The sequence below is a fragment of the Euleptes europaea genome, chromosome 6 (assembly GCF_029931775.1).
Source record: "Euleptes europaea isolate rEulEur1 chromosome 6, rEulEur1.hap1, whole genome shotgun sequence".
NCBI classification, from domain to species: domain Eukaryota; kingdom Metazoa; phylum Chordata; class Lepidosauria; order Squamata; family Sphaerodactylidae; genus Euleptes; species Euleptes europaea.
In genome coordinates, this window is record NC_079317.1 from 49,907,081 (window position 1) to 49,934,596 (window position 27,516).

The 27,516-nt window shown below is 46.2% G+C and overlaps 1 protein-coding gene across 1 annotated transcript in view; it reads left to right on the forward strand.

Moving 5' to 3' along the window:
* The window catches only part of BAHD1 (bromo adjacent homology domain containing 1), a 76,487-nt gene that overhangs the window by 41,323 nt on the left and 7,648 nt on the right, over positions 1-27,516 (forward strand). Inside the window, exons 2-3 of the mRNA XM_056851778.1 lie at positions 6,213-7,862; positions 25,497-25,858. Of these exons, the coding sequence (XP_056707756.1) occupies positions 6,230-7,862; positions 25,497-25,858 (1,995 nt within the window). The 5' untranslated portion in view covers positions 6,213-6,229. The remainder of the gene's footprint in view (positions 1-6,212; positions 7,863-25,496; positions 25,859-27,516) is intronic.

Consider the following 27,516-nt stretch of genomic DNA (forward strand, 5'->3'; position numbering starts at 1 on the left):
TGTATTTTAATGAGCCTACAGTTGTATTGTTTACTTATCATTTTTAATAACCAAGAAAAATTAAGCAGAACATACTTTGCTTCTAAAAAAAAATTGCATGTGCTCATTTTGTTAAAATGCAGCCGAGTTATTGGTATTTGAGTTTATGACACATAAGAAATACAGGTAGGCTTGGCAGGTTGAAATTTGTTTTGCCTTAGTGGATTGTAGTGATGTCAGTTTTTAAGAAATGTATTTCGATTTATGTCAGATGATTACAGTTGTGGAAATGAGGGAATTAGAACATTTAATGGCTTGTGCCAAAATCCAAATACTGGAATTGTTGGCCATTTACAAATAGTGTCAAAATAAACCAAATATACTTCACTCAGCAGTCATACATGAGAGGAGCCCTGCTGAATCAGACTAGCATGGTTTTTCATACAGTTACCAACCAGAGGTCCCTCTCAAAGTCCTATGAACAGGTCACGGTGGCCAGAACCTCCTCATGTTGTTTCTCCTCTTGCTGTGGTATTCTAAGGCATACTACGTCTGAATGCGGATGTTCCCTTTAGCTATCATGGCTAGTATGACTGATTAATGGCTATATTCCATGAAATAAAAATCATATACATTGGTGATGATTGCTACATCTTGTAGCAGTAAGGTCCATAAATTAATTACATGTGTGAAGTAGTACTGACTACTGCCTATTGAGTTCCCCACGGTCTAGTACAGTGATGGCGAACCTTTTAGAGACCGAGTGCCCAAACTGCAACCCAAAACCCACTTATTTATCGCCGAGTGCCAATGCGGCAATTTAACCTGAATACTGAGGTTTTAGTTTAGAACAGGAGTGGGGAACCTCTTTTCTGCCAAGGGCCATTTGCATATTTATAACATCGTTCTTGGGCCATACCGGGTGTAGATCTCCTGGTGTGTGTGTGTGGGGGGAATCTAGGGTTGCCAGGTCCTCTTCACCACTGGCGGGAGGTTTTGGGGGTGGAGCCTGAGGAGGGTGGGGTTTGGGGAGGAAGACTGCACAGCCATAGAGCCCAATGGCCAAAGTGGCCATTTTTCTCCAGGTGAACTGATCTCTATTGGCTAGAACTGATCTCTAAAAGCAGATCTCCAGCCACCACCTGGAGGTTGGCAACCCTAGGGGAGGCTATGCAGAGAAGGCTTGGAGGGTGCCTCTGCTCCCCCAGGTCTTCCCCCTCCTCCCAGGTGGGAGGGCAGCCAGCGGTGAGCCCAGGCAACCGAGGTGCCAGGGGGGCGCAGCTTGCAGCCTGCAGTCGATCTGCAGGGAAGGAAAGAAGGAAGGAAAGAATGAAGGACAGAAAGAATGAAGGACAGAAAGAAGGAAGGAAGCAGGGAAAGAAGGAAGGAAAGAAGGAAAGGAAGGAAGGAAAGAAAGAAGCAAGGAAAGAAGGAAGGAAGGACAGAAAGAAGGAAAGAAAGAGGAAGGAAGGAAAGAAAGAAAGAAAGAAAGAAGCAAGGAAAGAATGAAGGACAGAAAGAAGGAAGGAAGGAAGCAGGGAAAGAAGGAAGGAAAGAAGGAAAGAAGCAAGGAAGGAAGGAAGGAAGGACAGAAAGAAGTAAGGAAGGAAGGAAAGAATGAAGGACAGAAAGAAGGAAGAAAGGAAGCAGGGAAAGAAGGAGAGAGAGAGAGAGAGAAAGAGAGAGAGAGAGAAAGAAAGAAAGAAGAGAAAGAAAGAAAGAAAGAAGAGAAAAAATAAAGAAAGAGAAGGGGGAAGAGACAGAAAAAGAGGAGAGAAAGGAGAGAGAATGACAGAAAAAGGAAGAAAAGAGAGAAAAGCCTTCACACACACACACACACACAGCCGTCTCCCTGCGACCGGGCTTCAGCCTTCCCACCTCCCCCCCACCCCCAGGTGGGAGGTTAAAAAACAAACTGGCGGCAAACAGTCGCCACACAAAACGGTTCACGGCAAAAGCCAGGGCCGGGCTGCGTCCCCACTGTTGGTTTTGGGCAAAGGAAAGCTGTGTGGGCAGGAGCTGCCGTGGGGGGGGGGAGGAGAGGCACCCCAAAAGCAAGCGCGCATTCTTGCTCCCGAGCCTCTTCCCAAGCCGGAGCTCAAATCAGGCGCTGCCGCCGCCGCCACCGAAGGCATCCCAGCCCAGGACGCAGGGACGCTGGATGAGCAGGGGGCGAGGGGGCTGGGAGAGCTGGGAGGCTCGGCCGCTCCACCGCCTTCCCCGCCGCCTGCTCGGCCGGGAGTCTCTCGAGGCTGCCGCTGGCCCTTCCTCCGCCGGACCACATTCTGGACGAAGGAGTGGGAGAAGTCGGCGGCGAGGAGGTCGCCGGCCCAGGGCTGGAGATCTCCCTGCTTCCTGCGCTCGGAATGGAACAGTCCGGCGGCAGGAGACGTGAAGGGGGAGGGGCCTGTCTGGGTTCCTTCCGAGCGGGGCTGCTGGGGAGATCAATGCAAAAACGTTGGCTGGAGCACCCGCTCAGTAGTTGCAGGGCTCACCCGTGCCTTGCGCTACCGGGACAGAAGGCGCCTTCTCCGCCTTTTGGGGCGGGGAAGCTGTTTAAATTAAAAGTTTGCCGCCTTTTTCTTTTGTTTTGTCCCCGGGCAGGGTTCCGCAGCTGGGCGGCAGGGAATCCAGGGGCGGGGCAGCTTTGAAGGGCTCCGTGCTGCCTGCAGGCAGCCCGGAGCCCTTCAAAGCCGGGCGGGGAGTCGCGTCCCACAGAGAGGGCTCGGCGTGCCAGACTTGGCACGCGTGCCATAGGTTCGCCATCACGGGTCTAGTATGATCTGGGGGGAGATTCTCCCCATGTGTCATGGATCTTGTCCCTTCTTGGTTGTCTTTTTTTCCAAACCAAAAAGCCCAACACTCTGTAGCCTTTCGTCAGAGGAAAGGTGCCCCAACCCTTAATCATTTTGCTTGCCCTTTTCTGCACCTTTTCTAGCTCTATAATTATTCCTTTTGAGGTGGGGCAACCAGAACTGTACACAGTATTCAAAGTGGGAGTGCACCAAAGATTTAAACAAGGACACATCATGTATAATACTATCCATTCTATTTTCAGTCCTTTGCCTAAAAATCTGTAGCTTTTTTCACCACTCCTGCTCAGAGAGCCAGCATTTTCATTGAGCTGCCCATCATGACCCCACAATCTCTTCTGGTCAGTTACTGCCACTCCAGACTCTGTCAGTGAATATATAAAGCTAGGATGTTCATTTGTTTTATTTTTGTGCTCCAGTTACATCATTTTAGACATTGTACAGCATTAAAGGTCTTTGCTCTTGGTGTGTACGTCTTGGGCCGATGGATGTCGTTTTTAGATGCAGTCTTTGGCAAAAGACAGGCTTGGCAGCAATTGAATCCTTCCAAGCCTAAACGCAGGGAGCCCTTCTGGTCACTGGGCTCACCCTTGAGGTTATTTCGGACAAATCCGCAAGGGGAAGGCACAGATGATTTCTCTCACTGTGGACTTCCACGGGGCAGTCTCGACACGATATTGATTCTCTTAGCCACAGTTCAGGGAGAGGGGGGTTCCAGCGAGGGGCTTGTTGGTTTCTTTGGGACAAAAAGCTTTAGGATAATAGAAACTGACAATCAGCGGCCTTTGTGGTTGTTTGAGGTTGTCGGATCACGGGGAGGAGGAGTAGAACTTTGGAGTTCCCGGACAGTGCTATACCCGCTTGAGGAAGCAGAGGGCTCCCTTCTCTCGCCCTTCAGTCGATTCGGTTGATGTTTCAGTGAATGACTGAGGGTGACACAGCAGCTGCAGCGGCGAACTTTTTCTGCTTTTTGAAAAACAAAACCAAATCAGCCTCTGGAAGCTGAGTGAAAGCAGTCTTCAGAGAATTTGGGTACGGTTTTTCTTCTGTAGAACAAGAAATGGCTGGAAGGGAAATAAATATTCTCCTCCCCCCCCCCCCATAGTGTATGCACACTGTGATTCCACGGAAACATGCAGCAGCTTTTGGATGGTGTTTTGGACCTATTGGTGCATGTGAAAGAATTAACATCAGAGAAACGATTCATGTGATTGTGTTGAACATATAACTCGGTGCCTTAGGCTAATGTATTGGCTGTTTTGTAATTTGGTACTGATACCCAAGTACAAAATGCAGGTGTGTGGTGTCAGACATGAAAAACAGATATGTGCATAAGGGGTGCTTTTCCTTCAAAATGTAGGGCCAGAAAGCCAATCCTTTCCTGTTAGGTGATCATGAGTATTTTAAAGGCGAAAGCAGCAAGGCCCATACCGGTGTGCCCCATCCTATTCGACACGGTACCCTAGTCATTCGGTACTGTTGTACGGGAGCTGGGGCTCGTCCGAAAAAGTGTCCCTGAAATACTTCATTCAAGTGGAAACTTCCTATAGGAATTGCATGTTGGTGCCACAGGAAGTCTGTGCTTCTGCAGTTGCTACAGCCCAGAGTCTTGCTGTTCGTCCTTTGCAAAATTATAAATTTCCATGCAACTCAGTGCATGATTCTGGGTGCTGCTCTGATGAGTTGCAGAGCTCTTCCGATGGGAGAGAGGACATAAGTAAACACACAGATTGTTTAAAATCTAGTGTTTAGAGCCGCAGAGATGCCTGATAAATGTCTAACAATGCATACTTTTCTGTGACGCTTAGTAAGAATGATTCCTACATTCGGCCTTGCAAATATGTCTACTGATCACTAGCCTGTGCAAAGTGTCACTATCTTGTGTGCCCACATACATCTGTGTAAGTAACATGCGGCTTCAAGGGATGGGGGAGGGCACAGCAAATCTTTGTAAAGCTGCCAGACTTCATTGCCTGGATTGCAGGTGAGCCAGACAACTAGATAGGTACGAGCCTGCCTTTATTGTTCCTGTATGGTCTCTGTCTGTGCTTGGTACCCCATCCATCTGTTCCTTTCCTCTACTCGATGCAGTCACTCATTCTTAGGTTATAAGCTAGTTGAGGTAAAATATTGACTTAAGAAATAAGTTAAACATTGTAAACATCAGCGTGGCGTAGTGGTTAAGAGCAGCAGACTCTAATCTGGAGAACTGGGTTTTATTCCCTGCTCCTTCACATGAACGGTGGACTCTAATCTGGTGAACCAGGTTGGATTCCCCACTCCTCCACATGCAGCCTGCTGGGTGACCTTGGGCCAGTCACAGTTCATAGAACACTCTCAGCCCCACCCACCTCACAAGGTGACTGTTGTGTGTGTGGGGAGGGGGGAGGAATTCGTAAGCCGCTTTGAGACTCCTTTCGGTAGAGAATAGCAGGGTATAAAAACCAACTCTTCTTATTTTATTTTTTCCTTATTTTTCTTAATTTCTTATTTTGTTTTGCATTTCTTCTTTGAGAGTTATGTTTTATTTATGAGTAGCTTTAACTAGAAATTTTAAAAAAAATTAAAGAAAAATAGGGTGCAATGTGAATAAACAAAAATTTCTCATATCTTTGACTGACTGACTGGGTGGGTATGGCCCACTATATTCAGAGCCTTTGCTCAAGCCTGCCATTTTCCTAGCATTTTCCGGACATGTGACACCATTTCTCCATTCCTTCTTAATGTTTTTTACAAAAATTAAAGCTCAAATATATAATGAACACACATTTTAGAGCTTTTTAACAGCATTTATTAAACATGAAGTAGAATGACACACTCCAGGATACCAATTGCCAAATACCAAATTAAAATTTTAAAGCACGTTGCGATGAAATAGCTGCTTCTACTGATGAGACATTTGATTATATGTTAATAATGACTCAGAAGGGGAAAACAAGGCATTTTAGTACTATGTATAATTTGTAATGCTGTATATCACGAGTCAATTAGAATTTTTTTTTCCATTTCTCCCCCCCCCACTCCCACCCCCACAATATAGAGTTGCTTCCAGTTCTGCAGGGGAGACCTAGCAAATTACAAGTAAATAATTCTCAGTAGAACCTGCTCTGGACATGGTTTTAATAAATTCACATCTTACATACTGCTTACGTAGCTTGTATTTGTAGGGTAGCGTGTGTTTGAGTAAATGGTGGGAGGCTGAGATTTTGGCCTTCAGCCTTCCCTGGTAATTATCATGCTCTGTGGTTTGAAATAAAGCCGCATCTCAAACTATCTGGCATCTTAATTGGTTAAAAAGCTAATCCCCACCCCCCATATTTCGTACTGGGCACAAGCTTCCGAGTGATCATCATTTGGTGTATTGTGCAAGGAAGCCTTTCTCTACTTGTGATATTAAGACATTTTCCTCTTTGTTCTCAGGGGTGGACATTGATCCTATGACGCATGCCCGGAAGAAACCGCTCTTACTTCTGAAACACTCAGCTGGTTCTGTGGGTCAAGCTTTGTCACCGATTGACGGTGAGAGAATGGATAGGACTGAGGCGGAGGACAGCGAGCAAGGAAATGGTACCGAGGGGCAAAGCTGCCAGAGTAGATTTGCAGGCGTGAATAAAATCAGGAATTCACAAGAACACCGAAAGACGTATCCATTGAGGAAACGTCTCAGCTCATCCGTGGATAAAAAGACATGCTCGGTGCTCCTCACGAGACTGGAAGATGTAGCCGGATCCTTTTCAGAGGAAACTCAGAGCGTCATGAAAAGAGGTCTCTCCAATTGTGTGGATGACTTCAGACCTGCCTGCCTTTCAGATCAAGTTCAAGTGGGGGGAGCAGGAACGAACGACTCATCGTTAGGGAAATGCACAGTATCTTGTCCAGTCACTGAGCAGGAGGGACATGACGCCTGCCTCTCAGTGCCCAGGAAACGAAGGCTAGCCTCCCTGAATGCAGAAGCAGTGAACAACCTGCTGTTCGAACGGGACGATGGCCTATTATCTGGCAGACGTTTTCGAAAAGATTCCACCAAAGTCAGTGGAGTTTGTTGCACTAAGACCGTATGTTGCAAAACTCAGTGCGCTTGGCCCTTGCTGGAAAAGCATAGCTCTAAAACAGTGAAGGGAAAGAACCAAAACGGATCGAATCGGAAGTGTGATCCTTATGACCAGTTATTGGATGATGTCTTTGATGGGAAGAGGCGGGAGGATAGTGGGGTTTCCTACCATCCTGCTCCAAAGAGATTGGCCAGTCTCAATGCAGTGGCATTTCTGAAACTGACCCATGAGAAAGACCACCCGCTGAAGCCGAGGAGTAAATCGACTGGCGAGGGCAAGTCTGAAAATCACTGTTCCAAATCGAAGCTCAAGTGGGCCAAAGCCAACAGGAAAAATTGTGTTAAATCCAAAAAGGAAACGTCCACTATAAAAATAGAGGGTCAGCATGGCTGGCAAGGAGTCACCGAGGGTGCATTTAGAAAAGTAGCCCATCAGGATTCTCCTAGAATCTATGGGAAAGCAGAAACTATCAGTTACGAACCATTACCTAACTCTTGTGAGGGCACAGAGGGTTTCTGTCACAGGCTGCCTTTGCTTATGGGTGGGCAAGCTTCCATGAAGCCTGAATATGGAAGACCTGGAGAGAAATCTCCTACCCCCAAGCAGGAATTCCATCAGCCTTCCTTCCCAGTACCTCAGTTCCATCCTTTGCCGGTGCCAGGAAATCATGCGGACTGTGGCTGTGTCTATGAATCATCAGGCTTGACTCCATTAAATGGGTTTTATGTTTATTATGGTCAAAGTGGATACAGTAGTTACACTCATTGCTCTGTTTACCCGAAGGATGAGTTGTCGCAGGCAACAAGTTGTGAGGGCCTTTTGGTATCTCCAGGTTCCTTGCCATCAGATCCCTCGTTTCAGCCATTTCACTGGTGCAACTCTCCATATTGTTGTGGAGAAGGAACAGCAATTAATAATAGTTACAGCCTTTGCGGAGTTATGCACGTCCCAGAAAGCAGAGTCAGTGGTGTGCATATGGGGCGGAACAGCTACCCTTATAAGATGCCTTTCACAGCAGGTAAGCCTTTACGTTGTCTTTTTTCTTGTGTGTGTGTGTTTTTTTTTAAGTTTGCTTATTAATACCTGAGGGACAGGAGCAGTTAGAGAGTAAAGTAGTTGCCAGAAAATACAGCCAGTTGAGAGAACATTACCTCTGAATTATTGGATGCTGGGATGTTGCTGGTCTTATGGTGATACATTTTGTCCTTTGATTGTCTATATAGCATACCAGTGTTTTTATGTTTTTGTAAGTCCTCATTACCTCTGTGCATGTGTGGCATAGTGAACTGATCACAACATGATTTTAACCTGTCCGTTGCAGGTGGAGTTTATTTCTCTGAACAAATTTGGCATGTTGTTAGCTGATATTTGCCATGTATGCTGAAATGCTTGCAACCTATCCAGCTTCTCAATAGGGAGTTTACCTCAAAAACCTTCTGTTTGTAGTGAGAAACTGAGGAGTACAAGTATTGGAAACTTCATTTGGTAGTCTGTCTTGGTCCATGGTGACCCAAATCTGGTGTTGGCACTGTGCAGATGTTTTACGCAGTTTAAGGACTTGATTGTCTCATTGGAATCTGCTATGAAGGATATGTGAAGAAGTAGCAGCTGCTTGGCATTCCTGTGGCTTCATATGTTTAGCTGAAAGTATGTGCTGGAAACTACTGGTGACCTGCTTTTGGAAACAGGAAGTGCCCAAGAGATCATGGTTGGATAAGTAGTGTTTGTGTGTGTGTTGATATTTCAGAGGTGGGATTTTGGGGTCTGGATACTAGGGAGAAAAATGTTATAAACTGTTGTGGGGTGTCAAGGAGAGAGTGTCAAGGTGTTTGCACAGATTAAACAAACATACCGGTTGAAATATTTCCCACAGTGCGCATTATACCAAACTGACATGCTCAGTGTAGACCTTTAGAAGGATGATTGATGGCCCTCATCCGGAGATTCTTCGAAGTTAGTCAGAAGTGTTAAGCTGCCCTTTAAAAGGATTCTGCTTCCTTTCCACACATCTCTGTTGCCCTCACAAGCTGTCATCTGCAAGCCCACTTCAGGGAATGAATAGTTCTCCTTCATTTCTGGGAGACCTGAAATGAGTAGCAAGCACTTGAAAGACTGTGCTCATAGCCCAAAAACTAGTGCTGTGCTCAGATATCTGTGCAAGTTGCTGGCTTGGGTGGTATATGCTAATTGGAAAGGCTTGAGTAGTTGATACAAGGAAGAGATCCCCTTTCCCTGGGGCCTGGGGATTTTGGATCAGGTTTCTGGTCAAACACCTTCAGCTGGCAAGCTTTTCTCCAGTTCTTGCCAGCAGGGAAGCTTCATTAAATGCATAGAAGTGCAGAATTTGGACAGTATATTCCTTTCTTTCTGTTGTGCTATTATTTGTAGCTTTGTAATCTGGCCAACCAAAATTGTACAAAAGAGGCAAGAAAAATGTTATTCAAGGGATTATCTTCTGGGGGGAAAAATTAGAACTACTGTCCGAGAAATTTACAATTTTTTCATGTTCTCTGCCCAGGTGCCTAAAAATCTGATTCAACCACTTAGGAATTTTGAAATGTTTTCATAATGAATGTTTGTATAGACATGTCTGCCCCTCGCATATAAAATAAGGAAGGGGTCGAGGTTTTTTGCATGAAAAGAATATGCCACTGAAAAGAGTTAAAGCCCTCTCTCCCTTCACAGTCGACTGTTTTGGAGTGTTTTTTCCTTAGCCCAGCTCTAGCAGTAGACGTGAGCAGTGCTGAGATGTGTGGTAGAAGCAGTCGGGCACAGCGAGGTGAAGTCAGTGAAGAGAATGTTTTTCACTCCTCTCACCTGTGCCGTGTTGTTTGTGTAAAAAATCGACCCATCCATTCACACTGTCTAAGTGAACAGGGCAGATATTTGAATAAATACACATGATTACCTCCACCATGTCTGTTAGAAAAGCCTTCCATTGCTCATACCTGTCTCTAGTGAGGCCTTGTGACAAGTACAGCATGTTTTGTAAATGAAATTCCCAACCAATCCAGGGAAGCCGAATATCATAATGGCTACCGCAGGGGTCCCCAACATGGGCCAGGTAGGGCTTTTGCCCAGCAGAGCTTCTGATTGACTATTGGAGATTTGATTGTCGCTGCAGATTTTTTTTAAATGTGTTGCTCTGGTAGCAGCTGTCACCACAGCACAAGGATCTACATTGTGTTGCTGAAGTTAAGCTGTGGCAGTCATTTTGTGGCTGGATCCGCCTACTGTGGCAGCTATTTTTGTTGCTCTGCCCACCATGCCATGTCAGGATTACAGATATGCCTACAGGCTCAAAAAGCTTGGGGACCACTGGGCTACAGCAAGAAAGCCAGGCAGGAAATCATCATATTGCATGGCTGCAGACTCCTGTGAGTGTGTGGGGGGCGTGAGCCTGCAAACAGTCTTGGTGGAGGATTCTCCACTGTTGTGCCACTCCTTTTCATCAAGGTATGAGGTACCCCACTTTTTTTCTCCCATTTCCAGTGCCCAGAAACAAACAAGAGAAGAATAATAACATCTAATGTATATCAATAAATGCCTTTGGGTATTTGCACGATAATGACAAGAAGTATGCAGATGTTTTTAGCCCACCTGTCTGCGTACAGTAATGTTAGCCATTGTAGCTTAAAGTGGAGGAGGAGGCCAAGGATGCTTTTGCAAACCTGTCCCTACCTGTCGCTTAGAAGAGATTATTAGACTCATAACAAGAGAGACCATGACCATATCTTCTCAATAATTTTTTTAAAGGGGCAATTGCGGTAGTACGTTGCCCTCATCAGGGTCATGCAGGGGAGGGGGTGGCTTTCACACCTGAATGTTTTGCTAATTGAAGCCAGTCCCCGCATCTCCAGTTAAAGGGACAAGGCAAGTAGGTGATGTGAAATACCTCGACCTGAGACCCTGGAGAGCCACTGCCAGTCTGAGTAGACACTATTGATTTTGATGGACCAAGGGTCTGATTCAGCATAAGGCAGCTTCATGTGTTCATTTATCTGTCTCCTTTTTTCTTTAAAGAGTTAATGCAGGACTTTGGGTAAGGGTTAGTTTGTTAGTTTCAGATGAAGAGGTTTTTTGGGTGGAAGGGTTTAAATCTCTTCACTTTCTGTGCTGTGGCCCCAGTCCACACAGGTGCTCAGACTGGTTGCAGTTGCCCTTTTAAAATTGCTGGGAAGATCATATCACAGATCCCCCATCATCCCATCTACTTTGACCTTTTAATTTCCCTCCACAGGCAAATAGCTATTTATCAGCCTGTCTTAAACATAAGAGCGTAAGAAAGGCCATGCTGGATCAGACCAAGGTCCATCAAGTCCAGCAGTCTGCTTACACAGTGGCCAACCAGGTGCCTCCAGGAAGCCCGCAAACAAGACAACTGCAGCACCATTGTTGTGCCTGTGATCCAAAGCACCCAATATAATAGTCATGCTCCTCTGATCCTAGAGAGAATAGGTATGCATCATGACTAGTCTCCATTTTTACTAGTAGCCATGAATACCCCTCTCCTCCATGAACATATCCACATCCCTCTTAAAGCCTTCCAAGTTAGCACCCACATCCTGGGACAGGGAGTTCCACCGTCTTAACTATGCATTGTGTGAAGAAATACTTCCTTTTATCTGTTTTGAATCTGTCACCCTCCAGCTTCAGCAGATGACCCCACATTCTAGTATTATGAGAGAGGGAGAAAAGCTTCTCCCTGTCCACTCTCTCCATACCATGCATAATTTTATAGACCCCTATCATGTCTCCCCACAGTCTAAAGACTATGGTTGGGATTCATATATTCTGGCATGCCAAATCCAGTGCTGAGAAGCTGCAGGATTCTGCCTTGTTTTCCAAATGCAGCTTCTTTTTGATGCATCAGATGTCACCCCAACAGCTCACCTAACAAAGGGTCAGATTACAGTCCCCTAACTCTAGGCAGCTTTTGTAGGGACCATAAGAAGGGCCCTGGTGTATCAGACCAGTGGTCCATCTACTCCAGGGTCCTGTCTCACACAGTGGCCAACCAGTTGCCCTGGAGGGCCCTCAGACAGGTCATAGAGGCTACAGCCTGCCCCAGTGTTAACTCTTAGCACTGGTATCAAAAGGTTTGCTGCCTCTGAATCTGGAAGTTCCCTTTCCTCACCATGGCTAGTAGCCATTAAGGCACCTCTCCTCCGGTAATCTAATATATCTCGAATCCCTTTCTAAAGCCATCTAACCTCATTGCCACCATGATGTCGTTTGACAGTGACTTCCACAATTTATTGATTGACTGAAGTGACTGGGGGGTGTCGGAGGGAGGCTCAGTGCATATGTGCAAGCCCCCTCTGTCCCTTGAGATTTCCATCCAGTTTTTTATTGAGAAGTGAAGTAGGAAAAGGAAAGATGTCCAATTTTGTACCACCCATTTGTTCCTTTTAACCCTCCCCCCAAACACAGTGTGTGCCCACCACCCCAGTTGTGCCCTTCCCTTCATGAGATGAATTGTGACTCCTGGGTGGGGGGGGGGGATTCCCCAAGGATACTACTAATGAATCTTTCAAAATTACCCATAGCTTTTACAGCCATGGCTGCTAATTTTAATTTTGTTCAGGATTTCTGATATGCATACATATTTCCTCGCTTGTTTTGGGTCCATCTTGTGAACCTGTGAGAAGCTGTCATATCTCAGTGGTAGAACATGTCCTTTGCATGCACCCCAGGATTAGTCAGTGGCATCTCCAGTTAAAAGATTTTAGATAACAGGCCTGGGAAAGACCTTTGCTTTGGTCAGCTGTTGTTGGTCAGAATAGATGAAGGTAGGCTCAGTAGACCAGGCATCTTCTTCAATATGGCAGCTTCTTGCATAGTGCATTTCAAGGGGAGCTGCCAGTTATGTATATTACAGGTCTTTTGCCTACAGTGCGTAAAAAATTGATCCCCAACTATTAAAATTGCTTCTCATGCTTGCTGCGCTAGGAAATTTCACACCAGTATGCCAAGTATAAAAGCTGTAGGGCTGTAAAACTCTATCTCTAATAACTGTTATTTACACAATTAGTGGATAAAGAGGCATAATTTCCTCTACCTGAGATGTCAGTTGCCTCTGTGGACATTGCTTTCTGACTGTGTGCAGCCATGCTGTGCAAACTGTTTTAAGATTCTTGGGAAAGGATAACTAATCCAATTAAACTGCTGGGTGATTTTAGGTAGATGGATGGAATGCTTAAGCTAGAACTATGCAATAAGGTGGACTTTATGCTTTCCTCCTGTTCCAGGAAGGTATGGCTGCTCAAAAATAAACTAAAATTGTTTACAGCAGCACTGGTCCAGAATCCCAAAACGTGATCAGGAGAATACCTTTATTAGAACCAACCACAATACAGCGTGCACATTTTTAAGTTCACCAGAACTCTTCATCAGGCTAGGTGTAAAGTAAGCATGTGAACAAATGTATTGGCATGTATCCAATCATGCAGTTCCAAAGAGTTAAGGGCACTTCTGTCTTCAGAAGATAGGGCCGCAGTTTCCGCCGATTCCCCCCCTCCCCGCTACAGATTCCTGCTTTGCACCGTGTGCTTCTCTTCCTTCTCTCCCCTGCTGCAATCTGCTGACTCCCTGAGGAAAAAAATTAGGGGGCTCAGTAAGCTGTAACTAGCAGGGGGTACCAGGAAAGCCCTGCGCCACAAGGTCCACAGAACACCGGATCTTTATTTTATCAATAAGTATTCAATAGCCACCTAAGCACAACTTTTCCTGTCTCGTTAGATTTGTGTGCTTTGTAGCCTTACTTGCATTAAGGTGCAATGACCACGTAATGCACTCAGGAAGCCAGGAAAGAATACTGCCCAGTGTACCCTCCCTACCAAGGGGCAATGTCTCCAGTGCCTGACCCCATAGCATTTCAAAGACTCTCTTGGTAGTAATGTGTGGTATGCAGAATTGTCGAGGTACGTGATACTTTCAGCCAGGCACGGAAAAATGTAACCTTGTAATTGATCATTGTGATGAACAGTGTCATACATGAACAGTTTTGAGTGGGGTGCTAGTTGGTAGTCCTTGGTCACCTGGTTATGCACCTTTAATTTTTGGTTTCATCTATTTTTTGAGGCCCCGGGGGGGTGGGGGGTTTGGTAAGCTTAACTCTCAAGGACCCTTATAAGGCTCCCTGGCTCCAGCATTTTGAACAGAAGCTATCACTTATAAATTTGAAAGTGGAAGAAATTTACTCTTCTTCTGTAAATCAGTGTAACCATGTGGCCAAATTGATCTGTGCTAGAGATAAGAGTTACACTCATTTTGATGCTAGTTGCCCTGGGCCTGTTATTTAAGGGTAATCTTCCTTCCTATCTGGATTCTCTGGTTAGTCCAACGTTATGTAGAACCTTTATGCATTCAAGATTTAATTGCCCCTTTTCAGTGGTTTTGCTGGGTGGTATGCTAAGGATCCCTTTTTCAGATCGGCTGTGTCCCTGCCCTCTTCAGTCAGACTCCTTGGTACATATCCTTTTCATTGTCCTTATGTGTACCAATTTAAATGGATTATACCATGTTTTAACAAATGGCCCGAGTTTTCTCAAGCAACTTTGGAGCAAAAGGTTCAGTTCCTCTTAGAGCCGTGTTGGCGAACCTATGGCACACGTGCCTACTCGGGCACTCGTAGCCCTCTCTGCTGGCACGCAGCTCTCTCCCTCTCTCTCAGCTAAGCTGCGGCCAGCACGAGAGAGGAGCATACCGAGGGACCTCCCCACAAACGGCCGGGAGACAGGACGAGCGAGGGGGAGGGGAGGCGGAGACATGCGCTGCCAGCTTCTGAGTGGCCAGCTGGGTGTTGGACGAGCGCGGGCAGGGCGGAAGGCGGAAGTCCGACCCTTCACCTTCCGCCCCGCCCGCGCTTGTCCAACGCCCAGCTGGCAGCGCGTGTCTCCGCCTCCCCTCAGCTCCCCCTCACTCGTCCCCCTCGGTGCATGGTTCCTGGCGCCCGCCCCTGCAGCAGTCCGCTGCGTTCTTGGGGGCTGTTGGGCCCTGCCCGGTTCGTCTCCCCGGAACCTCCGCCTGATCCCAGGTCCGGTCGCCAGCCTGCGGAGGGAAGAGGAGGGTCCCCTGAGGAGGAGGTTCGCCGACCCGGCTCCCGTGGGCTTATGGCACCGCCCTTTTCCTTTGACACCGCCCTCCTGGCCGCCCCGCCGTCTGGATCGTCCGGTCGGTTTCCCGGCCGGACCCCACCCCCGTTCCCTCCTTGCAGGTCGTTGCGGCCGCCTCCTGGTTCTCCCGGTTTCCAGGTGAGAGGTGGGACCGGGGAAAAGCCTGGGAAGGGCCGGTCGCAGGACAGTGTGTGAGGTAAAGAGCCCTCCTCCCCCCCCCTTTCCCTCCCCTCACAGAGCTGCCGGATTTTGGGGGGTTATTGGCCATTTGTGAACAGGAGGTTTTGCCTTGGATTTGCCACTCAGATGCACATTTCCCCCATCCAGATTCTCAAAACTCTGCATGGGGGGTTATTGGCCATTGAGGTTTTGCCTTGGATTTGCCACTCAGATGCATAACTCAACAATAAGCCCCCCCTGCAGAGTTTTGAGAATGCAGATGGGGAAAATGTACAGTGTTTGTCAGTCATTGTCATGATTTAATTTTATGGATGACAAAGGATAGCACAGTTAGTTCTGAAAATGAAATCATTAAAGTGTGGAATTCTCTGCCAAATAATTTTAAGTCAATGAAAGCACTTGGGATTGCTTTCCTTACTTTGTTTGGATCATCTTATGCTTGTGAGCAGCTGTTTTCAGCTTTGAATTATATCAAATCTGACACCAGAAACAGACTAACAGATGACCTGAGTGCTGCATGTGTTGCTCTCAAACTTACAAAGTATGAGCCAAGGGTAGACAAATTATCAGCATGCACACAACAGCAAAAATCACAGTAATTGTTCAAAAGCATGCCTTTCAATAAAAAGTTGTTTGTATCATTAAAAGCTCTGTTATTGTGTTTTTCTTTTAAGGCAAAAGATGTTAACGTATGAGTTGTTTTTTCTAAACTAAAACCCCAGTATTCAGGTTAAATTGCCGAGTTGGCACTTTGTGATACATACAGTAAGTGGGTTTTGGGTTGCAGTTTGGGCACTCGGTCTCTAAAAGGTTCGCCATCACTGTCTTAGAGGATTCTAACCCTCAGTGTACTTATTTCATTGCTCGTTTTTTGGAGGCTGCAGAGAAGAGTCGAAGTGAGGTGTTTTTTTTTAGAGATGGGTCTTATTTAAGTGTTATGGTTTTATTGTTCAAGACCTCGGTCTAAGAACAGGGGGAAAGAGATAGAGGGTAGTCCTTGGTCCATAGGGGTTTAGGAGTAACTTCCACTCCGTCCACTAGCCAGTGAAGCTTGGCCCTTTGCTTTCTGCTTTCCCTCTGACAGCCTCTTCTGCGGCCTGAGAGCAATCACAAGGCCTGCAAGGGGAAGGCAGGAAGGAAAGACAAGGGGAGCCATGTAGGTGGTTGCTGAGGGAACCATCTAGACAGCATCCATTACTTCTAGCTCTGATCCACAATTCTGATCAAACGCAGGTTTGAATGCTGGCTGACCTCACTCTCCCTTTCTAGAACACACCTTGTGAGTGTGGCTCTAACTGTGGAGGTTATGGCAAGTATCTGTCTGTCTGGGAAAGAAGAGGAATCCCTAATGAATGCCCAAGGGGCTGGCAGTAAGGAGAGGTGAAGGACCTGCGTGGCAAGTCAAAGGCTGATACTTACTAATCCCTAGCCTCACGAACCAAGCAACTGCACTACTTACCACACAAATTCAGGGAGTCTGAAAAAAAATTCTCTATATCGTATTAATTACATTAGTTTTCCGTATTGTGAGATAAGGCAATAGTGTGAATCTCTTTAATGTGATGTTTGAGTTATGCTTGCTTCAAAGGTGTGAACAGAGCTTAGCACAGCTTGTCTGCTTATTAACTTGCATTTAAAATTAAAGAAGATTCATAGTAACTTAGTAAAAGAGACAAGTAGAGGGGGAGCCTTCCATTGCTCGGAAAAGCCCGTCCATGTGATGGTTCTGTGACATCTGTAGAGGAAGATCTAAATTGCCTTCGGTTAAATCAGTAATGGTTTTTAAAAGGTGGTGGTGTGTGTTTTTTAGGCTCTGTATTGTACAGAGAAGAGCTGACAGTTAGCTTTTTCATTACAACATGAACATTAGAAAAGAGCAAGAGTCCAGTTGCACCTTAAAGACTAACGAAATTTCTGGCAGGGTATGATCTTTCATGAAGAATCTGAAGAAGTGAGCTGTGAGTCAGGGGAGCTCACACCCTGCCAGAAATTTCGTTAGTCTTTAAGGTGCTACTGGACTTGCGCTCTTTTCTGCTGCTACAGACGGACTAATACAGCTACCCCTTGTGATCTATCAACACGAACATTATTAGGCTGGATCTGCTCACCTAAGTGAGCATTCGGTCTCTGGTCAGCCAGGTACCCTGAAGAAGAAAAGGTGGTGCTTGTCTCAGTCCCTTGTTTGTCACCACATTGGAGGCCCTTAGACCTGCATTCTCAAGATGGGCACCTGGCTATCTTGGCAACAAACCACTTGTATCTACCTTCATTGAATCATTCCCCAAAGCCTCTTAAATTAGCAGCCAGCATAATATTCTGTGGTAGTAAAAGCTCTATAGTTTTATGCAGCACAAAGAAGTTTCTTTTTGTTCCTCTTGAACTTTCGATCTACCAGTTCCATTTGGATTATCTCAAGTGTTCAGACCTTGAAACGGAATCCTTTCTGTGTCTCTCTCTACCACCAAACTTCTCCTGTCTCTCCTCCCCAGTTCAAGTTAAATGCTTAAGTAGTTACAGATAGTTCACGTGGGTAAATCCCTAGTTGTGTAAAGTGGAGTTTTCACAAATGCAGCATCCTACATATTATGTTGCTCTTTCTAAGCAAGCCTGAGAAAACTAGAACATACATATCAAAAGTGGAGGTGAGAAGCTGGCTGAATTGCCTAGAGCAGTGGCTCCCAACTCTGAATAATGGACTAACTTCTAAACACGTTTTAGGCTTTTGCTAGTCCTTCGGAATATTTTTGCAGCTTCGGTAGCGTAATCTAGGGATCTTCTGCCAAAGGAGATGAAAACAGGGAGCTTTGAAAGAATGAGGATTCTGTGGTTGTTTTTCAGTTAATTATGGCTAAGTTAAGAGCAATCCACAGTTTTATCCTTTTATAAAAGAGAGAGAGAGAGAGAGAGAGAGAGAGAGAGAGAGAGAGAGAGAGAGAGAGAGAGAGAGAGAGAGAGAGAGAGAGAGAGAGAGAGAGAGAGAGAGAGAGAGAGAGAGAGAGAGAGAGAGAGAGAGAGAGAGAGAGAGAGAGAGAGAGAATTTTCCTCTTCCACTCCCCCCCCAAAGAAGCCCAGAACTACAGTTGTGGGTATGGATATAGCGTTGTAGACCTTAAGATGCTCTTTCCCTGTGGTCTAATCTACTCATATATCATCCCTTTCCTCCCAAAATATAGAAAATCTGAAGGACTTTTATTCTTTGTGAGAAAGGTGGTTTATAAATGAAATAATAGGTGAAATAAGTGCCTTGGAATTGGTGCTAAATATGCACTAGTGACAGCGTAGATAAGTGTCAGTTCCTTTTCCCTTGACTTGTCTGCCATCAGCCATTAATGCCTGCTAAAAGTGCGAACTTCAAAGCCAGTTTTTATACTGATCGGTCTGAATCTGTGAGTGATAGCCCAGCCAATCCTTCTGGCCCTGCTGGTTTACAAAGGGGAAATCAACCTACAACCCTGTCCCTTTGAAGCAAGCTCCTGATAGAATTCATACTTCTGTTCACAGTCAGATTCCTCGCCAGGCTTGGGGGAATCTGTTCATGGTGTGAGCATGTTTGGATAGTAACAAGTAAGTCTTTAGGCCTTGCTTCTAATAACATCCCTGCATGCTTCATTTTGCTTTTTGATTTCTTTTCTACAAGTGCTTCTAATCATTTACTATTTTCTTCTCTTTGTATGTGATTAGGGATGTGTACTTGTTTTAAAAAACCCAGTATTTTTGGGATTCAGATTTTGGGAAGGGAATAAACACTGGTATTTGGGTCCCCTGAAACTGTTTTGGGATTCAGGTTTGGGTTGGGATTTTTTGGAATTTTTTGGGTTCCATTATACTTTATAGGGGACATTTTCAGAGGTGCTGGAGCAACTGTTTTTCAACCAAATGACACAAATATTGCAGGGTACCTAGTGCTGTCTACCCACTGAAGCCTCCCAGGTTTCAAGAGAATAGGACCATGGGTTCCAATTCTACAGGCCCCTGAGAAAGGTGCTCCCATTCATCCTCCTTGTCCTCCTATGGGGGGGGGGGAATCCCATGTTTTCTGTAGGGCAAAGCCAATAGCCAAACACACAAGAGCAAACAACCACTGGCCAAAATCCTCCCAATGCAAACAAAATCAACAAGCCCAACAGAACCAACATTAGCCAGAGAATCCGAGCCAAACCAACCTGGCTAGCCAGTACCAAGGCTAGACACTGACACACACACACAAACTAATATCACTTCCCCAAGGAAGGCATCAGAAGAAATTATATCAGAAAGGGAGAGTTATCCCCTCTCAGCACAGACAGAACTGCAGGTGGGTCAGTGGCGTTCTTGTTCCTTCCCCTGTAAAGAAGCAACACAACAATGCAGCACGCATGAACTTCATTTTAGGTGCTTCTGTGGGTTTTGCTTGTTTTAATAGACATCCTTGTTTCCTTCCCTATCATCTTTTCTTTTGAATGATATTTGTGGGGTTTCTGCTTTTTGAGAGTGGCAAGAACCACATTTTTGGTTCCATATTTATTTATCTGCACAGAACTGTGTCAAGAGGTGCTGGGGGTTTTGTTTTTAGAACATAGTTTGGAATGTGGATTTTATATGGCGCCAATCAAATTGGATGACTTGCCTGTTGTCTCTTTTTTTACTGCTGTGTTTAAAGTTTTAAGCGGTGGGGAAAGCATTTTCACCTGACTCCCCAGCACAGAGGGAGAGGATGCTGGCGGCACAGGCATGTGCTCACTTCACTCACTCTCAAAGTCCAGGCCTGAGTAGTTGAAGAGCGGCAAGTTAGGAAGACCCGCTGCGGGAACAGACATGAGTAGTGTGATCAGAGAATGTTGCCTGTCCAAGAATAAACGTGCTCACTTTGCATGCTTGTCAGAGAGCACAAGAGGAGCCTCTGAGCCAGAAGAGAGAGGTCCAGCCAGAATGTCTCTCTCCTGGCCCAGTAGCTCAGTTGATTGGTGGAAAGCAACTCATAGGGCTCAGCTAGTCCTTCACTGTTGCATCTGCTGAAGTTTGGCTCATGTGCCTCACATGAGTGTGGTGTAGTAGTTAAGAGCGTGATGTAGTGGTTAAGAGTGGTGGTTTGGAGCAGTGGTCTCTGATCTGGAGAACCGGGGTTGATTCCCCACTCCTCCACATGAGCGGCAGAGGCTAATCTGGTGAACTGAATTTGTTTCCCCACTCCTCCACATAAAGCCAGCTAGGCGACCTTGGGCTAGTCACAGCTCTGATAGAGCTCTCTCAGCCCTACCTACCTCACAGGGTGTCTGTTGTGGAGAGGGGAAAGGAAGTTGATTGTAAGCTGGTTTGATTCTGCCTTAAGTGGTAGAGAAAGTCGGCATATAAAAACCAACTCTTCTTCTTCAACATTCCCAGAGGGGACAACTGCCTCCCCAAGGGGCTCTATCTCCATGGACATCTTGATGGTGGCTGTGGGAGAACCCTGTTGAGAAGAGGAGGTGGAAGGAGCAGTAGAGCTGCTCTCCCCCCCCCCTTGCTGGAGGCAGTGTGCCTGTCTTGGTCTCTAAACTCTGTACCTGCCGAGACAGCTCATTTCTCCACTGAATGAGCTGGCTAGCCCAGTTGGCCAGGCTGGCCTTGATGTGCAGGGCACATGTCACCAACATGTAGACCTTCTGCTGGGTGAGAGGCTTCAGGCAGGTCTTGATGCCCTCGTGCAGCCTCTTCCCCAGTGGGTACACTACCGGAAGAATGAACATCCTGTGCCTGGGTCCAGAAAGGCGGCCCAAATATCATTTCGACAGACCAGGATATACTGTCAAAGTCCAGGCCTGAGTAGTTGAAGAGCTGCAAGTATTCTGAAGAATACCATAAGGTATATTATATTTTCAAGTATATTTTCAGTGTGGAAATATCCAGTTGCAGTTATCTATGCGTGATCAATAAAAGATACTTTCCTATGTTCAGATATTCTGAATTTGCAAGTTCCCAAGGACACCTTGTGTGCTTAACCAGTTGGGTAACTGCTGATCCTAAGCTGGAAAGACCAACTGCCCTTGGCTAAAAGACTGAACTTGCTCCTACAACTTACCTTTCTCCTCCATCTCTGCAAAGGCACCTTCAGGGGAACAGAAACTATGTAAGAAAGGCTGGCAGCAAAAGAGACCCTGGAGCAGAACAGCTAATGGGAGCATGGGAAAATCACAAAATCCTGGACAAACTCCAGGAACTGAAATCTCTGTGATCCCTTTTTCCACGATGCATTTGTGTGTGGGGGTTTTTTTTTCGGGGGGGGGGGCGTCAAGCTAGAGCTTGCCACATGGAATTATGTCCCCAGCTTGCCTGCCATATTTCATTCTGATATCTCAGTATTCAAGAGAGATATTGTGTGGTACACAGACAGAAGGCCGGCAAGGGAGTTGAACCCAAGACCTCCCTTTGCTTGGCCAATAACCAGGAAATTGCTTAAATGAAATCAAATTAAGCTCTGCGGTGCTGTGCTCCTAGTGCAGCAAATGGAGATTAATTTCTTCTGTCTGGATGTGTACGATGCACTGTTTAGCAGCTTCTGATCCATGTGGACTGGCAGGAGTCGACCACAGTCTCTCAGTTTTCACTGAGATGGCACACCCATCTCTGCACACTTCGGTGTTCAGGGAACTTCTTGTTTGGAGAAGCCCCTGTCTGCAGTGGCTCAACCCAGCCATGGGTTTCTCACTTCCAGCCACCCGTACGCTTTGCCCAAAGTTCTGCTTCCCTGGGAAAAGAGGCAGCATGTCCTGTTGGTTTGTCCCAAGCCCTTCTCCACTGGGGTTCCTGGAAACCTGTGCTGTTTGTGTGGGTGGCATCAGTATTCGCAAAGGACTGGGGCTTTGCATCTCTGAGAGCCACGGAGGGGTGATGGCACTCTAATAATTCTGTCATTACAAGAACTCGTCATATTTATTAGTTGCACTTGTTTTTACAGCTGTGCTGCTCACAGGTCAGCAGTATCACTTTCTTCCACGCTCTGGTCTGTAAGGAGGGAAGACCGTTTCATAGCTTCAAAAAACAAAATAGCTTGCAATGTGGGAGGCAGAGGGCAGCAGTTTCCCGCTGCAAAAAGCCTCAGCCATGCTTTGCTCTTTAGATCGAAGTCAGCTATGGCATTCATACTACGAATTTGCAGTGATTTCTGAGGCACCCTGGGTGCATGGTCACATGGACTTGCTGGTCTCGCTGATTCCCTTTATGTGACTTTCCCAGTTTTCAAAGGCTACCTGGAGCTTCTCCATGGGCTCTTACAAGAGCCCTGGGGAAACACGTTCCTGCCATCTTATTCTCAAATGTGGGATTTCCTCCCTGCTCATTTGGCCAGGTGTCATTTCTTTTCCACCCAAGTTTGTCCTTGGCATTCAAACCCTTCTTTGCACCAAGGTGTTTGGGATTGTCTGCGGACTTTGCCTGAGATTCTTCTCGAAAATGACCGCAATTGTTCCTGCTGCGGCTGAAGTTATTCCTTGCTTTTAAACTGAAAGGGAGAAACTTCTGCTTTCATGGTGCCGTAGTGGCTACTCTGGTCCCCCAAAGGAAGCAGCCTTACACTTTTGTTTGGAATAGCTTGATGGCACACCCTATTCATCTGCTTCAGGTATTTAGCCATCCCATTTGGCTTGTAGATACTTACTTATTTAGAACACTATATTCTGTCTTTTCTGTTCCAGCTCCAAGTGGCTTATACAGATGACCTGATGACACAGTTAAAATATAGATTTCTCTATAAAATCACAAAACTTGCAAAGGAAACAATGTCAGAATGAATGACCTGTCCGTAAATACCTTTTCCATTTAACTCCCCCCCCACACACACTTAGAGCCCCGTGGCACAGAGTGGTAAGCTGCAGTACTGCGGTCAAAAGCACTGCTCATGACATGAGTTCGATCCCAACGGAAGTCGGTTTCAGGTAGTCGGCTTAAGGTTGACTCAGCTTTCCATCCTTCCGAGATTGGTAAAATGAGTGCCAAGCTTGCTGGGGGTAAAGGGAAGATGACTGGGGAAGGCAATGGCAAACCACCCCGTATACATAGTCAGCCTACTAGTAAATGTCAGGATGTGACGTCACCCGCTGGGTCAGTAACAACCGGGGGCTTGCACAGCAGACTACCTTTACCCTCTTTTTTCCCCCCGCACACAAAATGTTCTCTGTAAAACTATTCTGCTTCATACTTTCTGGAAGTCCATCAGTGGCAGTGCTTTCTGCAGTGCTTCTGTTCCACAGTACAGAGGCACCCTGGGAACATATAGAAACTCAGTGCATGAGAGGCTGAGAAACTGCTTTGAGGATAGCCATTGCTATAGAGGTTGCTACAGGAAAAGGCTTGTCCTTCAGTTACCTAGATTTCAGGTCAAGAAGGGCTTTAAAAGTAAGTGCCAGCCTCTTGAACTGATCTTGAAAGCCAGAGCAGCTGCTTCAGAATTGCCACATTCGAGTCCATTAGCACCTTAGAGACCAAGAAGGCTTTGGAGGTATAAGCTTTAAAGAGTCAAAGCTCCCAGGGAGATTTGACTCTCGAAAGCTTGTACCTCAAAAAGCTTGTTAGTCTCTAAGGTGTTGCTGGACTAGAATCTAGCTGTTCTACTGCAGACCAACACAGCTACCCTCTGGAACTGCTTCAGAATTGGGGGTTATGTGTCCATAGCAGCTAAATCCTGTAAGTACCGTATTTTTCGCTCCATAGGACGCACCTTTCCATAAGACGCACCTAGTTTTTAGAGGAGGAAAACAAGAAAAATTTTTGTTTTCCTCCTCTAAAAACTTGTCTTATGGAGTGAATGCCTGCTGGGTGCGTGCGCGTCGGGACGGCGCGAGCCGACGTTCCCCGCCCCGACGGCCAGCTGGGTGGTGGGCGGGGCTGCACAGAGCAAGCCGGCGCATGTGCCCAGCCGGCTCTGTGCGGCCCCGCCCGCCTCCCAGCTGGCCGTCGGGGCGGGGAACGCTGGCTCGCGCACGCACCCAGCCGGCTCTGTGCGCCCCGCCCGCCTCTCAGCTTGTCTCCGAGAGTGCTGCCAAACTCTTTACCAAACTTCACACCATTGGTAAGGCAACCCACTCCAGAACATCCTCTTCCCAGTCAGCATCACCTCAGTCTTATCTGGATCCAGGTTCAGCTTGTTCCCTTGCAAGCATTTGAGCACAGCTTTAAGGCATTGGTTTAAGACCAATGCAGCTGCTTCAGGAGGCTTAGTATATTATATGTATAGGTATCCACATTAGGAAGCCCTGATGCCTTCAGCAAAACTGAAAAGCTACAGACAAATCAAGACAGATCAGTACTGAGGCATTACCTCTGTCCACCGGGTCATCCACCAGAGCAGTCAAAGATGTCTTGATCCCAAAACCAGGCCAGTTGAAGTGGGTCAAGGATAGATATTTCACTCATGAAAGTCTGAATGTGCTGTACATGAAATACAACTGTAGCTGTGCCAGGTGTATGGCATCCACCAAGAGCTGAAGTTGCTTGAGGTCCAGGATGTCAACCATAAGGCCTGAGGGCCGGATCTGGCCTCTTAAGAGCTCTTATCTGGCCCACTAGCCAACTGAGGCAGCCACCACCACCCCCAACATCAATCTGGGCTGGCAAGGCATAGCCCAGCCCGGCCAAGTGACATTTACATCATATCTGGCCCTTGTAACAATTGAGTTTGACACCCCTGCTTTAGGTGTATGAACTTGTTACTTGGGTGGTGAATTCAGGAGAGCATTCTCAGGTGAAAACCTATAGGTTGTTACTGAATTTACCTATAGCACTAGAATTTGGACTCTCTGGAACTCTCAGAACGTAATGACATAAAGGCAAGGTTGAAACAGCATCTGGAAGCACAGATCGGTACAGCGATCCTGTTACTGGCAGCCTGTGGTCTCTCAACTGGAAAAAAAACTGTTTGTGAATTTTCTTTACCCCACCCACCAATCATAGGACCTAAAAATTTGCTTCAAGGCGGTTGTGGAAGAGAGTAAGATAAATGAAGGTGTCATGTTTCAAGCTGTTCTGGGGGATTTTGCCTCAGAGTATGTAATGCACTCTGGAAGTTGAAAGTGCTTTGTGAATTGTACTGGAGAAGGAAGACGAGAAGAAGTAGATATGTGGGGGTGGGAGGAATTATTAAGGCCAAAATACCATTCCTAACAACTGATTAATAATGACGTAGTAAAACATAAGTATTCCGAGGTATGTTACTTCGTTTCAGATGTTAATATTAGTGCTTAGTCATTGTTATACAGGGCTTTACAATCCTCCTCTCATGAAACAGCACAATAATCCTGGGAGATTGAGTCTTTATCCCTGAGCAGCAGTGTTTCATACTATATTTTGCTTTTTTTTCTCCCCCCCCCCCACCCTTCGCTTGTCCCTCCCAAATCTCCCTGCAGACAGCTGCAAGTCCCTGGACCAGCTGAGCCTCACAATCCCTGTGGCAGGGCACCCTGTTTCACCTGCCCACCCACTCTCAGGATGTCCGGTACCCAGTGTGCCACCAGCTGCAGAACCCGTTCCTCACTTGCAGACGCCCAACTCAGAGCCCCAGACTATGGCCCGCGAATGCCCACAGAGCTCCAAGCCCCCCAGTGGCTCTAAATCCGGTCTCCGGAATACTACCAGCTGTTTACACGTGTCTGACAGCAAAACAGCCAGGGCTCACTCGCATCCAAAGCAGCAGCGCATTAACCGAAGGAGAGCCACGAACGGCTGGGTACCTGTTGGCGCAGCTTCAGAGAAGGCCGTCTACGTTGTGGTAAGCATTCTGCAAACTACTGAGGTTTTTTTTCTGTGTGCAGTGCCAAGAATGCTGTTTGGCGAACCAAAATCAGTTGTTCTTCCTTTCTTCCTTATTCTGGGTTAAGTTTTCAGCAGCCTCGTTTATGATACTCTTTGGCTTTATACCAGAAAAAACAACAACCCCAATGCCTGTCTGTTGGGGAAGATCCTGTGGCTCAGTAATTGCTGGTCAACCTTGGACATGCCAAGCCTTGTTAACAAAAACAGCTGTGTGCATCATGACAGTCCTGACGTTAGGACAGTGATGCAAGGGGCCCCAGTCCTAGCTTGCCTTTGGAAATACATGAACTCCATTTTAAAAGGTGTTTAGAATGTATTGACCTTAATGTATTGACCATTTTAAATACGTTGACCATTTTTAAAGGTGTTTGGAATGCATTGACCTTATGTACTGTGGGAGTTCAATATGATAGATGTAGAAAATGGAACCTTTCAAAAAGTATTTGGAATGAGAAAAAGAGGATAAAGCTGAGAGAGAGAAATCTTGGCACATGTTTCTGTAGTCTCAGGGTCTGGCCCTTAATCTTGAGTGTCTTCCTCATTGCTCTCTGCCAAGTCTGTCATTTTGAGCCAGAGTCCAGTGAGCTAAGTGCCCAAAGTGATTTTTTTAAAAAGCTTGCAAACAAGGATACTTTATACAAACTCTCTTCTCCTGAGTAGCCCCTTTGGCTTCTGTGGACCTTCCAGATTGAATTGATTGTGCCCTGAGTACATCGTATTTAAAATAATGTATTTAAAACAAAATCAAAAGAGCTTTTAAGGAATGTGCAGCCACATGAAATAGTTACCTCTGATGCACGGAGCATCACAACATTGGAAGTGTGTAGCAGCGATGAAAAAGACTGCTGTGTCTGAAGAAGCACTCTGCAACATAGCACAACCCATCATCCTAGAGGGCTGTAAATTGAAATGCTCCATATATACAACTGAAGCTAGTACCAGCTTGCCATATTCCAGCGCCTCAGCCCCAATGCTGAGATAATGTTGTTTCTAGAAATCCACACTTCGAGCTTGCTTGTTGTAAAGGAGATTCAGGGGTGTGGTGTTTACTGAATACATTGGGATGTTGTAATTCAGTGGTGCTTTGATTCCTACCTTTTGAAGCACATGCATTTCCATAAACAAGTTGTGGACTTAGGAGTTGTGTATTTACAACAAGAAGAAATGCCCGTGGGCCCTTATCTCGCAACAGCTTTGTAACAAAACAACTCAGTAAGGGCAGCCTGAGCTGTGTTGCTTTCGACTCAGGAAAGGTTAAAGCTGATCCTTCTGCTGGAGGTACTAATGGAGTACTCTTGTCTCAAGCTGGATTCTAGTTACATACTTGATACAGAGCCTTCTAGCTAATAACTGGTGCAAGCACGCTAAAGTAATTTGAATGTGTGTTTGTGTGTGTGTTCTTTTCTGCTTAATAATCTTTACTCATCTGAGCAGTACGTTTTGTTTCTGAAATTTAACCTGCTGGGAGAGGAGACGCATCATGTGGGGGGTTTTCGGTGTGCAGCGCAGCTTTTCCTCGGCGTCTCAAGCAGCAAAGGCACACCCTTTTTGGCAGAAAGCTTTTGACTCTTGTGTAGGTGGATTAAAGGAAGCCGGTGTCTATTTCTCAGCATT